The 14,473-nt window shown below is 42.2% G+C and overlaps 1 protein-coding gene across 1 annotated transcript in view; it reads right to left on the minus strand.

Moving 5' to 3' along the window:
* RGMB (repulsive guidance molecule BMP co-receptor b) overlaps window positions 1–9,749 on the minus strand; it is a 29,659-nt gene extending 19,910 nt beyond the window's left edge. Inside the window, exons 1-2 of the mRNA XM_058170138.1 lie at window positions 9,654–9,749; window positions 3,532–3,767 (exon numbers count right to left, since the gene is read on the minus strand). Coding sequence (XP_058026121.1) covers window positions 3,532–3,767; window positions 9,654–9,661 — 244 coding nt within the window. The 5' untranslated portion in view covers window positions 9,662–9,749. The remainder of the gene's footprint in view (window positions 1–3,531; window positions 3,768–9,653) is intronic.
* Between the last annotated feature and the right edge of the window lie 4,724 nt (window positions 9,750–14,473).

Below are 14,473 nucleotides of genomic sequence, written 5' to 3' on the forward strand. Positions count from 1 at the left end.
TTGACTTCACCAGTGAATTTCCATATATGACATGACCAAAGTAAATCAAGACATACGTGTTGTGATTTTGGTTTCTAGCGTTGTTTCTGGTTTTACACAATTCAGCACCTCTATTTTGGTTGTTCTGGCTATCCATGTATAAGCAATAATTTATACCAGCACTACAGAATAGAATTCTTAATAAAGTTATTTTATAGCTTTGGGGAGAATTGTTGCTCAGGTTTATTTAAGTAAACTCATTTAACAACCACAATTGGGCCAGACAACCCCACTGCTAGGCAAATAGTCATTAAGTGAAATATCATGTGACCATCATGACCTATGTCAGTTCCATTGCAGAAGTTAAATAAATCATCCTTAAGTGTGTTGTCACATGACTGCAACTTGGGACTTACTACTGTTTTCTTCATTGACTCTGCTTGTTGCAAGCTGGCTGCAAAGATGACAAGTCGTGATCATTTTGACCATGAATTCAAACCACCTGAATTGCAATCATGTAACTATAGGAATGCTATGACCATTGCAAACCTACTTTTCCAGTAATTTAGGACTACCTGTAAATTACAAGTGAGATCATCAATTCTATCAATTTCATGCTAGGTGTAGAATTCTGGGAGTTGAAGTCCATACATCTAAAAGTTATTAAGGTTGAAAAACAGTCTTTAGATTGTGATGTATTTTGGGGAAGAAAATAAGAAAAAATCTGATTGGCAAGTGAATTGGCCTCCATGAATGTGAAAAATGTTGCAAAACGTCACGTGACAGCAACGTGAAGTGGTGAGTTTGACATCCATGCTGTAGAGAAATACCATATTTTTCAGAGTATAAGGCGCACCTTTTTCCCCCAAAAGAGAGGGTCATAATCTGGGTGCATCTTATACTTCAAATGTAACCCCACCCAGTTTTTAAAGAAGAGGATTCAGAGGCTGAGAAAAGCATCAGAAACGGAGCTTCAGAAAAAAAGCCCCAAACAGAGCTTCAGGGGCTTTTTTCCCTGAAGCTCTGTTTCGGAGGCTTTCAGAGGTAAAAAAAAAGTTTTTTCTGAAACAGGACTTTCAGAGGCAGAAAAAACAAAACAAAACAAAAAGCAAGGCACAGAGCTCACAACCAAAGAACCTGTTCCTAAAATTCACCTCTGGGAACAGCTGATTGGGGGTATTCCGGGAGGCCAATTCACTTGCCAATCAGCTTTTTTCTTATTTTCTTCCCCAAAAATTAAGGTGCGTCTTATACTCCGAAAAATACGGTATTTTATTCAGACCACCTACAATCCCATAACTGAACCACCCTGCAACTGTAGATAAATTGTTCTGTTTGCTTCTACAACTGCATTTCACTGCTTTTCTCTAACCAAACTGTACAACAGAATATATCAAGAAGAAAAGTTCTATTCAGAACAAACTGCATCCATGATCATCATACTCTTCACCTTCATTTTATAATAATATGATAGGCAATATGCATTTTTTGTCCATCACTTGAAATCACAGACTAAGAAATCCAATTTCATAACCAACCTTTCACAAAAGCAACACTCATGTTCATCAACACAGCAAGATTAATTTGTATTCCTAATTCTGCTCATTTGACCATGATTTAATTTCTCAGTTCACAAAGAAAGTCATGGAAAGGGTATTTATGAAGTTCAAATTCACTTGATGGGACTTTTATACCTTTTCAGAAGCCAAGGCACATTGATAGAATGCCTGTCATTAAAAAGACATATGCATGTAATGTAGTAGTGTAAATGTGACCTCAAATATTTTAGTTCAATATTATTTAAGTTTAAATTTCTCCTTCACAATCCAGATGTACAGTATGCTGAATAGTGTTTCCTCTTACTCTGTAAAAATCTCCAAAGCACTTGGGCAGCTTTTTAGAAACACCAACATAGCTAACATTTATCTGCCCACAGTTTGTTATAAGATGGGTGGCTATATGTTTTAAATATATACACCTAAATACCAAACTTCCTATTGGAGTAGGAAATACTGGGAGGTGGTGTAGGCTGAATTCCTACAATAAATTAAAATATAAGCCATGAGTTGCAAATTACAAATGTCAGAACAGCACCGTTTCTGATTAAAACATTTTCATAACGCTAATTTAAATAAAATGTATTATGGTCTGAAAAAAATGCTACCAAACTCTTCCTGACTTTTGGCTGTCATAAACCAACATTGCTTTCCTCCTGAAAAAAAAATAAGGAAGGCTAAACTAATCCATCCAAACTAAGTGTTAATATTTTGAAAATATTAATATGGCTGAATGGCTAAATACAGTCATAGATCTTGAAACAACTTTTTACTGCAGGATTCTTGTTCTTCATCTTGCTGAAGTACAACAGTTAGTTGATAAATCTTTTGCACCTTTGCACCTTTTGATTTTTTCCCCATTTTGTTCTGAACAACTACCAATTTTGTCTTTAAAACCCTGAAACTGATCAATCTTTACTCACAGAGAACAAGAGAGAAAAACCATACCACTTCTTAGACCCCTATCTGTACTAACCCAATAAGGTTACCATAAGCCTTCTTTAACCTGGTAGCTGCCAGTTGTTTTGTAACTTAACTCTCCGAATATCCCTGGGGAAAAAACTGGCTCGTCCTCTCACACAAGGCTACCTCGTAGAAACAGACGGACAAGCTTCATCAAAACGTTTTCAGAACCCAGGCTATATTAGAAAATACATATATTTTCAGCCGCGAGAAGCAATCGGTGTTAGAGCTCCCGTAGAGACTGGAAGGACGCCTTTCAACACCGCGATTGCTTCGCTTTCCCCTCCCGAGATCCTCCACTGGCGGCAGCAGCAGCAGATCACGGGAGCCGAGCCTCTCTTCCTGCCAGCGGAGGGAGCGGCAGCGAGAAGAGAAACCCGATCCCAGCTCCGACTCAGTAAACACCAAAGGCAGCGCCAATCAGACCCCGACGCAGCCGGCCGCCCCCCCCCTCCTCCCTCCCTAGAACCAGCTCGACTCCCCGCCGCATAGTTCCGCCGAAGCCCTTTTTTTTTTTTAAAAGACGGGCAAAGGGGGCAGGTTTTTTTGCACAGCCGGGGAGGCCCCTTGAGCGGGTCAGATTCTCCGGATTTGTAGATCAAAACAAAGGCGCTTTTTTTTTTGTTTTGTTTTTTTAATCTAGCAGGCGCAACAAGCCATGAATGATCCAAACTCTCTTTCCCCCCCCCTTTTTTTTTTCCTTTTTCTTCTTCCAAAAGTGAATTGTTCCAAACTTCAGCAAGGCGGATTCCGCGACAGACATTCTTCTAAAAAGTTTACTTTTAAAATATTTTCCAATCAAATCACGGGGTGTTTTTTTTTCCCCCTCCAAAAGAACCAAAAGACCCATTTTTCTTCCTTATATATAAAAAAAAGTCGAAATACTTGGGACCATTTCTGTGACCGCCGGGACATCCCTCCCCGCCTCCGCCTCACTTCGTGCCTCATTTGCTTCCAAATCCCCATTAAGACCACCCCGAATCTTTCCTTCTCCTCTCCTCGCCCCCCGGAAAGGGACAGCGGCGGTTATTACCTGCGTGTAGAAGCAGCCCGAGGCTGAACAGTACGACGAGGGCAGTCGAAGGCGGGGGGCGCGGTTGACGACCGGGGCGGCTTGGCTGCTCCTCAACCTCGGCGGCGGCGATGGCGCAGAAAGGGGCCGCTGTCCCCATGCCCGTCCATGCAGCTCTTCGGGATTCCGGCGGCGGGGCGGCGGCGGGGCTGAAGCATGAGCCGGGGGACGGGACTCCGCGCTTCCTCTTTTTCCTCCTTTACAGATTAACCCCACGGTGGAAAGAGGCCGCCAGGCCACGCCAGGGAAGAAGGGCCCAGAAGGGGCGGCGGCATCGCGGAGAGGCAACAAGGGAAGAAAGCGGAGAGAGAGAGACACACACACACAAAAGCGGGTGAGCAGAAATTCGGATGCAAAGGGGGGGGGAAATTCGCGGAGATCGGTCGATCGAGAGCGCCCCACTACCCCATTAGCGGGAGCCGCCGCGGATCACAGCACCCCCCCACGAGTCCTGCCCACTGGAAACAATCTCGACTCCTCACACGCTCCGCGCTCCCGCCCCTGCGAGCTCAGGACTCCTCCCGCCACGCTCTCATTGGCTCAGAGGGGCCGTCCAATTAAAACAAAGGCAGGCCTAGGAGGAGGCCGGAACTTGCAAAGCCACCTAAACTGGCAGTTTGGAGAGAGGAGCCGTTGTGTTCCGCCTCTTTTAAGTTGTTTGGAACGGGGGGAGGGTCATCTCCCACCTTGGCAGCTTTAAGCCTGGCGGACTTCAACTCCCAGAATTCCCCAGCCAGCTCCAGGCTTAAAGTTGCCTGAAGCAAAGCTGGCAGGGGAGTTCTGGGAGTTGAAGTCCGCCAGGCTTAAAGTTGCCAAGGTGGGAGACCCCTGGTTTGGAACACACCACCATGGAAAAAGATAGACGGTATATAGAGGAGGACGCTGGACAGCTTAAAATTGATCTTTCTGTCAAAACCCCCGTGGCCGACAGTACTGAAAAAGACCCTGAACATAGTTGCGAGCAGTGCTCCTAAATAGACTAGTCGGCCAATAAAGCGCTCGCTTCGGACAAACTGAGGAGCCGGGGGGAGGGGGTTAGGGAGAATCATGTGATTCAACTCATTTTTTTTTCCCGCGCGGTAACTAAACGGCACCATTCAGTAAAGAACTCTTAAACAGAAGGCTGGGAAAGCTTTCATTGCAATTCGGGATACTCAAGTCTGCAGGCCTTGTGATTGGTTGCAAGTAGTGGGATTGTTGCCCTGGGTGGGTGGGAGGGAGCGGATGCCTTTCAAATACACAAACGAGCAATTTCTAGTAATTTGGCGCCCCTAATTTATGAGCAATAGGCTTGTTTTTCTTTTTAATTCAGTGACTACTTCATGAACCATGAGTTGACGTGCTGGTCTTTAATTAAGAAGAGCACAGAGGTGACTCCCATTATTCCGCATGATGCAAGTTCTTTTGTTCATAATTAAAATTGCAGCAATCCCATTGTTCAACAACTCACTACAAGTGGGGTTGATCTATTTTTTTATGCGGATGTAATTGAGCCATTAGAACAAGCCCATTTTAATCAGTCGCAGAGAGTAACAAAAATTATATGACCTGTATAATGCAGCTTATCATTAGCCAAATATCCACTTTCAATTTATGATAATTCCCAGGAAATAGTAAACCTTGCAGGTTCGCCAACTTTAAAGTGGCTTAAACAAGTTAATTGAGAACCAGTCTGCTGTGGTGGTTAAGGCACTAGGCTGGTGACTGGGAGTTCTAGTCCTGCCTGAGGCCTAAAAAGCCAGCCATGTGCCCTTGGGCTAGTCACTTTCAGCTCCAGGGAAAAAGCAATGGCAAATTATTTCTGAAATCTTGCCAAGAAAAGCTGCACTGAGTACAGGCACTCGCCTACAGCCAGCAACTGACCCCAGGGCACCCAAAAGTTAAATTGAAGTAACTAATCTGAATTTTAAAAGTGATTTCCTTAGGGGTATTAGAATGTTGGCTAGTAAGAAAGCAGTTACTGAAATAAGCTTAGAGTTTTGAGAGCAACTTTTTTTTTCACCAGTAATTAAACTAATGTTAGTCAGAAACACAATCAATTTATCACTTATCAGTAAGTGTAAAATTGAATCTAATCATTAATCATCTTGATGCTTACATGCACCTTTCTTTTTATCAACTCTCAATGTATTTTTTAAGACATATAAGCAGGGGATTAATTTACCCAGTCCCCTCAAGTTGTGGAATCTTTTCTGAGATACTTGCTTGCAAAAAATGGAGTGGATTTGCACCTAAATGCCTCAATTGTAAGAAAAAGTACTTGCAACCATTTAGAGTAAAAATTATAAGAGCTGTATCTCAGCACTTGGGGGGGGAAGTATTGTATAAGCATGAAACAGTTATGTGCAACAGCTGGCAATTTTTTCTCCAAGTTAATGAGCAATTTAAAAAATCATACTTTAGCTTAATTCTGAAATAATTTATTCTAAATTATAACTGCAGCCACAGTATATGAATCACTATTTGTACATTGGCCATAAAATAGCTTCTTCTAAAGTTTGTTTATTCAGAATTTCACCCCACTGAATCCAATGAAATTGATTCCATAATAAAGGTATAAGATGGTAGCTTTGGTGAATATGTACTTTCTGGTGGCTCAACAGACTAATGCAGTCTGTTATTAACAGCAGCTGCTTGCAATTACTGCAGGTTCAAGTCCCACCAGGCCCAAGGTTGACTCAGCCTTCCATCCTTTATAAGGTAGGTAAAATGAGGACCCAGATTGTTGGGGGAAATAAGTTGACTTTGTATATAATATACAAATGGATGAAGACTATTGCTTGACATAGTGTAAGCCGCCCTGAGTCTTCGGAGAAGGGCGGGATATAAATGCAAATTTAAAAAAAGTTTATGTTGCATTGACATCAAAATTAATGTGAAAAAACATCAATTCTTATCAAACTGCTTGAACTACCTAGTCTTTAAGACTGGATGAGCAGTCCAGTCACACATTCCAGAGAGCCAGTTCACTGTATTTGTTGCCTGCAACTGGCATCCTTGTAAAAGGCTCCTTATCCTGTATCTTTTCTCTATGCAAGGTCACAGGTAAAGCAACTCTTGCCACTGCTTATCTCAATACAAAGCTCTACTTACTTTAAACTTTTTATGGATTGGTCCATTCAAAGTACAGAGATAAGATCAGGAAGAGTAATATATTTGCTCTTGCAATTGTCTTTCAACACACAGAAGCTAGGGAGCAAGAGGAGATGCATAACAAAACTCGTGATTTTAGGATACGAACCCATTCCTTTTGTTAAAAAGTCTTGGCTTTATATAAATAGACAGGGATATGAATGCATGAATGTGAAACAATTCAAATATGCATGCAGAAACTTTGGTGTCTCACATTGAAGTTAGTTTTAGTGTTCAAGGTGATAATCTAAACATATTCCATTTTAAACAGGTACTTCACAACCACAGCCGAGTTTGTTAGTGATGCTTTTGTTCAGCAAGTATTTATTGGAGGCCTCTTGTACTTCTGCTTGTACTCACTTCAGAATCTTGGGATTGGCTAGTATTTAAAAAAGACCTAATAAAATAAAACATAGTGGGTGTGGCTAGACTAGAAATGTCCCTAGGAAATCCCTATCATTCCCCAGCAGGCTGAGGTAGAACATAATTTGATTTTGCTTTACTATGTGCGTAATCTTAGTCATTGAATTGTAAATCAATTTCTGTACACTGTATAGAATAGTAAAGTTTATTATACAATTACAGCTATTTGGGTTTTATTCATATATGTCTGAATCCTGTTTATGTATTATGATGATTCTAGTTGCAATAAAGAATGAGTACCTCTTCCTTGTGTGTTAATCCATCTATTACTTATTCATTGGATATTATTTTTATCATTAGCAAGATAACATTTTATACTTTAAAAGATTTTGGGGAAAAGTCATATATTACAATATGTAAATCAAGTATTCAATAGACAAACAGTTCAAGGACAGTGCTGGTAATAGTCCAACCTCTATCAATGGTTTCAGCAATGAACATTTTTGTATGAATCCTGCGATAATGCTTACACTAGCTTATAAGATAGAGTTCCTTGTATAGTTAATATATTAATGTAAATGCATTATATAAATATTATTGCTGGAAGCAAATTCCACTTGAAGAAACTTGTATGAACTGAGATTTCCTCTGCTACATTGTACTGCACAACAGTCTTCATACTGTAGAGGGCATTCTTGAGTTATTGTAAACATTGTGAAACATTACTGCTTTCACTTAAAAAAAACTACCTATCATCAAAAAGGCTTTACAGTATTGATCAACTGTAAATGCAGAAAATATTGAATTTGATACATTTCATTTACATATTTTGCAATTACAGAATATGACCATAATATTCTGATATTGATGTTAATCCAATACGGCTTTTTGCCATTGAAATACTTTGATGTGTTGAACTGTTACTGTTTGACAGATGGCATTTTATTTTTGAAATGCTAGCATATTGAAAGTGATTGATAAATCTTGAAGTGTATAAAAATTCAACAGAAACATTAGCTGTAAAAAGTCACTATTGGGGTCTATTCTTGTTCCAACATAGGCTCTTCTTTTATTCTATTCACTATTAATGCATAATTGCCACAATTATTATAACATATACTAACTTAGATGTTTTTGTGAGGGGTGTACAAGTCAGATCTTCAAAGTAAGTTAGTACTTCTGAAGACATAATGTTACTTCCAGTTTGCGGACAGCATAGCTCTAAATACAAGTTGCAGAAACAAAATAACAGGAAAGAAGAATGTCTATTTCCTGCTTGTGCGCATCCTAAAGTTTTTTAGATGATTACTATGAGCAACAAAATACTAGATTAAGATAGGTTTGCCCTGAACCAGCAGGGATATTTTTATAATGCTAACAGTTTAGCAATAAGATGACCATTAGGTGCCAATTATATTCTACAGTCAATTATGTTCTACATAACTTAGTTGAACGAAAATGTTGTTAGCACTTACATTCTAACTAATGAATGAAGTCTTAATAAAACTGTGGTTAACTGTCCTGTGAGCTATGACTAAAATGTATGCATTTCATTGTTTGGGTGTGGTCAAGATTTTGAGAAAAAACAATCATGTCACAAACATTTTTTTCTGCTTACAAATATGCTTATATAACACCTTATTTTGTTCAGTAATGGATCATCCATTAGGCAACATTCAATTATTTGTTATAGATTAGCTTCCAGGTGCCTAGAACACAGTTACAATTTATTTTGAAATAAATCCTGTTTGTTTCAGCAACTTTACTTTTAAATACTATTTCAAGTTTTTGAGAAGTGGGATAAATTTTAGTATTTTTATTGTGAATAGATTATACTGAAATGTTAAGGGTTTCACTTGTACTTTAGTTGTTTAAGGGATCCTTTTAAATTTAAAATAATTGTAATTCACTTATATATAAGTGCAATACAAGTCCTAGTTTGCCATACAACAACTTGGATGGTTGGGTTCAAAGAGTATCTGATCCAAAGTTAGCCAGTTGACTCCCCATTCCTTAATAATCTCCCCCCTCCCCCCCCAAAAAAACACCTAATGTTTTCCGATTTAATCAGACTGGAGTGATCATGCTAGTTTTGATTCTATGGATATTTCCTTAGGAACAAGATCTACTGGACTTGCCAGTAAAAATATACAGAATTTGTTAATTTCTTCTAAGAAAAGGGATCTCTACAAATCCTACATAAGGTGAGAAAGAGAACAGAATTGAACCATCACTGCACATAGCTAACTACATATGCAAGGCACATTAGGAATTTCAAAACAATCTGTGATTTCATTTCTCATCCCCCTCCATTATCAGTTTAACAGACACACCATTTAATTCCCATGTGCTGAAATTCTTGCCAAGATAAATATCTTTGAAAGTTAACTAAGGAGCTAGTATTTGGGAAAGGAAGGCAACTGGAGAAATGGAGCTCCAATCTGGTTACTTCAGGGTAAAGGCTAGCTGCCCTTTATAGTTCCTGCGATTGCCATTGTTTTGCTCTTCCACCCTACTAAGAAAATAGTGTGCATGCACACACATAAAAAGTGCTGAATAAATCTGCCTTGAAATACTTGGCTACTTACATCATCATCTTTAACTCTTCCTGTGCTGAGCAGATTGTGGAGCGTGTTATACTTGCATGGAAGAGGACAGGACACTTGGTAAGTCAGGACCTGATCCGCAATCACAAAGACAAACAGATGAAAATTAAGATGCAGCAGCAATAAGGTCCTTTTTCACGGCCAAAGGGAAAAATAGGGGAGGGGGCCTTGCAGCCAGGAACTGGAAAAATGCAGAGTAGCAGGTGCAAAAAGCATTTGGGAGCTGCTGGCCAGCAGGGGAAACAATTCACTTCCTGCCCATTTATCTCAGGAAACCAGCACCCTTGTCTTGCTGAAACAAAATTAACCTCTCCCTAACCAGGCAGCATTAAGAGATTTGCAGGGTCCTTAATATATCTCAAGACAGCTCTCTTTCATTCCGACTTTCCTTTTCTTTAAAATGTGGGCAACACATGAATGCCTCTCCATGCAGAGACTGCCCAAACTGGAAGATCAGTTCTGAAATTGCCAAGGGCATCACACACTGCTTATCTTACCAAAAAAGACCCACACTTCAAGCCTTATGACGCCTTAAATAGAATTGAAGGAGAAGGGTCACTGCAATCAACTGTAAAAATTTGAGAAGGCTCACTTGGTGCTTTTTAAATTCCAGCATAAAAAGCCAGACAAAAATAAACTATATTACCATGTATTCACCCCCCAAAAAAGATCTCATATTATTTTCTACTTCCAAGACAAAGTCATGTATTTATCTATTTACTGTACAGTCTGTATGATCAGTCTGGTTTCTGATCTGTTTTGTTTAGAACAGCCTACAGAATCAGCCCTGCTTGACCGATTCCATTCAAATCCTACACACATTTTATTTCGAATAACCTCCTGTGACATTTTTGGAAATTCCAACTTCCATGTAAAATATACATTGAGATCGTGCTATTAGATTACTCTGCAGTATTCTCCCTAAAGATTTGCTGCGGGAAAAGGGATTTGGACATCGCATCCGAGGCACTTTGCCCACAACTTCATTCCCGGCAAAGCAAAAGCTTCGCTCATGAGAACGAAAAAAATCGCGAAAACAACCAGCCTTCTTCCAACTGGAATCCACACTCGTTCATCTGAGCCACACAGTTTCTTGGAGATGACATCCAAAGAAATGGAAAGCGGCTGGCTTCGAAGTAAATTCTCATTGCTCCCCCACCCTCCAATTTCTCATTAAAAATTAAGTCTTCCGCTACTTTGTATTGCTACTGTTGCGAGAAGGGGAGCGGGCCCGCCTTTTCGTAAACGTAGCTATCTTTACCGAAGTCGTTTCAATAGACCATTACGTTCCTTCGAGGACAAACCGCCGCAGAGGAGGCAGACCAGTAGATCGGTCCCGCCTTGTCCTTCAGGGTCGCCTTCCTCAGGTGAGAGCGGCCACCCTTCCGTAAGTGAGGCTTCAGGAGCGCGCTTTGGATCTCCGGCGGCCTCCGCGCAGCTACGTTCATTCGCGGGCGGCGGACGTGCGGGGCTGAGCCAGGCAACTGCGCTCAGCTTTGCGCTGTGGATGCCCTGCTTTTCCCGCCGGCGCGCCAGCTCCAGGTGTTGGGGTTTGCTCAAGGCGGATTCCCGCCACTGCGCCTTCCCGGGAGCCCGATCCCCTCTCCCGCTTCCAAAGTTAAGGAAAAGCCGGTGAAAAAAAAGCAAAACAAAAACAAACCTCCACCCCCCACCCGCGGTTTTCCTCCGCCGCTTCCTCCCCACCCCAGCGGCGACCAAACAAAACCACTCACCGCAAGCATCGCCTCGTTAGTTTCTCGCCGAAGTTGTCTCTCCCCCCCCCCCCGCACCTCTACTCTTTCCCGCCCCAGCGGAGCCGCTCGCCACAACAGGAGCGCACCGCGCTGATGGCGCCTCCTCCTCCCGCCCTCTGATCCCAAGGCCCGGAGGGGCGCCTCCTGCGCCGCGTGGCCGGCGAACGGCCGCGACTCCGTCGCCGCAAAGCGCGACAGATCCTCTTCGCTTGGTTTGAGTTTTGACACAAAAGGGGAGGAGAGGGAGGGCGATGTGTGTGTTGTGAGGGGGGGGGGTTTCTCTGTTGTCTCGGCGAGTCTGTCTCCGGGAAGCAAACTAGGAATGGGAGCGAAACGCACGTGGGCTGCTTTTGGAGCGCTGGGAGACCTCGAGCTGGCTCGCCGCCGCTTCCGCCTTCTTGCCCGCCAACGCTTTCCCCCCTCCCCGACCGAAACCACCACAATATTACCCCACACATCTGGACCATTGAAAGGTGATCCTTTCCGATGGAGGGGGGAAAAAAAGTTTTTTTTCCCTGCCGTCTTTTTCAAACATGCTCTCTTTTCTTTCTCTCTGCCCTCACTTCCCACGAGTTCACGGTGCAGTTCATCTTACTCCTCCCCACCCCCACCCCAGTACTTTCTACCTGCATGCTTTCTGGATTACAGCAATCTTTTAAAATTAAAAATTCATCGGTTCTATAAAACAAAAAAAAAGCATCTCTATACTACTCTTGGGTATGTTCTTAAGGTTTAATTGGATGAAAATGGGTCATAGGGTCACCATTTTTGAACCAACGTACCTCAAATGGTCTTACAGAATGCATCAAAATCTACCACCACCACCTATAACTCACATGGAATTAAAATCTGGAAAAGTTTTGACTGCCACAGTGCTGTTGTGTGCTATGTTGCCATGGCCACATGATCATCATTTCAAGTACCCCTTGGCTTCCTATTAAGGAAAGTCAATGGGGAAGTCCCCAGAAAGTCACAGGTTGTTGCTGCTCCCAGGTTTGGTTTGGTTTGGCTTTTTTTTTCTTTTTTCTTTTTGCTTGCCTGTGGTCATTCTTGTGTGTTTATAATATAATATAATATAACAACAGGGTTGGAAGGGACCTTGGAGGCCTTCTAGTCCAACCCCCTGCCCAGGCAGGAAACCCTACACCACCTCAGTCAGATAGGTTATCCAACATTTTCTTAAAAATTTCCAGTGTTGGAGCATTCACAACTTCTGCAGGCAAGTCGTTCCACTTATTAATTGTTCTAACTGTCAGGAAATTTCTCCTTAGTTCTAAGTTGCTTCTTTCTTTGATCAGTTTCCATTCATTGCTTCTTGTTCTACCTTTGGAGAATGGCCCGACTCCCTCTTCTTTGTGGCAACCCCTGAGATATTGGAACACTGCTATCATGTCTCCCCTAGTCCTTCTTTTTATTAAACTTCCTGGATGTACTTCCTGGATAGTCAAGCAAAAGGGGAACACAGGTGAATCCAAATAACAGTTCTGGCCAACTGGACAGAGATTTTTGTTGGAATTAAACCAGGCATCCAAGAGATTGTACCTCTCACTCTATAACCGTGATGGCGAACCTATGGCATGCGTGCCAGAAGTGGCATGCAAAGCCATTTCTCTGGGCTGCTTTTCCAGTTTCTGGTACTCCTGCATGCATGAAGACCAGCTGGCCGGCACACCGGAATGCAGAAGAGCAACAGGCAACGGCTCATGTGCTCAAAGATGTGGAGAGGGGATTGCGGCGGTCACTTCCTAGGGGAGCAGGATGGGCAGGCTGGGGCTTCCCTTCAGGGCTGAAATTCAGCAGGTTCTGACAGGTCCTGGAAAACTGGTAGTGGAAAATTTGAGTAGTTTGGAGAACCAGCAAATACCACCTCTGGCTGGCACCAAAGAGAGGTTGGATTGAAGATTTTGCAATATCCTTTCCCCAGGAGTGGGGAGGGAATGGGAATTTTTCAGTATCCTTCCCCTGGAGTGAGATGGGAAAGGAGATTTTGCAGGATCCTTCCCCTGCCACGCCCACCAAGCCATACCACCCCCACCAAGCCACGCCCACAGAACCGGTAGTAAAAAAAAATTGAATTCCACAACTGCCTCCCCACCGGAGTGGGCTTCTTGCATGGCCCCAGCCCTCCAGCCTGTGGTATCGACATGCATCCACGGTCCAGAGCTCCTGGCTGGCTTAGGTGCATGGGGCAGGGGGGCAATGTTTGCTGGCTGGACTCCAGGGTAAGAGGCACGCCAGCTGGGAAGTGGTTGTGCTCCCTTGGCAGAAGTGATGGGAGGGACGGCTGCACTGTCTTGTTTTCGGTGGCAGGCTGGAGGCAGCACTTCATTGACAAGTCTTCTGGTTTCTGGTGCGCGCATGTGGACCAGCCAGCTGGTCTTCTGGAAGACCATGTGGCTGGCACACATGCACACACCGGAAACCAGAAAATCACTGGCTTGGTGGTCAGATGACTGGGTGGGCGTGGCCAATAACGATAAATAATAAAAATAATAAAGTATACAAAACAATAAGAGGTACCAAAAACCAACTTTCACACTTTACACACACACAACACAACGCAACACAACTGACTCACACACAATGTAAAAGCAGCTGCACTTTACCCAAAATGGCCCCTGCAACAAGCAGGAACCTCACACAGCCACAAAAAGCCCAAAAACCAACTTTCACACTTCATACACACAACACAATACAACTGACACACACACACACACACACACAAAATGCCACATACAGCTTTGTGAGGTTTTGTGTGTTTGTGTAGTTAGAGTGAAACACTACAGAAACACACCAAATCTCACAAAGCTGCACAAATATTTTATTTTATTATTTTATTTATATTTTTAGATAAAAGCAGCTAAATTTAAAACTTCCTTTACTTTATTTATTTATTTATTTATTTATTTATTTATTTATTTATTTATTAGATTTCTAGACCGCCCTTCTCCCGAAGGACTCAGGGTGGGGTACAGCCTTATTTAAAACACATAGATACACAATACAAATCCCAAATTTAAAATACATTTAAAATGAAATATTTAACAG

The sequence above is a fragment of the Ahaetulla prasina genome, chromosome 2 (assembly GCF_028640845.1).
Source record: "Ahaetulla prasina isolate Xishuangbanna chromosome 2, ASM2864084v1, whole genome shotgun sequence".
Lineage (NCBI taxonomy): Eukaryota > Metazoa > Chordata > Lepidosauria > Squamata > Colubridae > Ahaetulla > Ahaetulla prasina.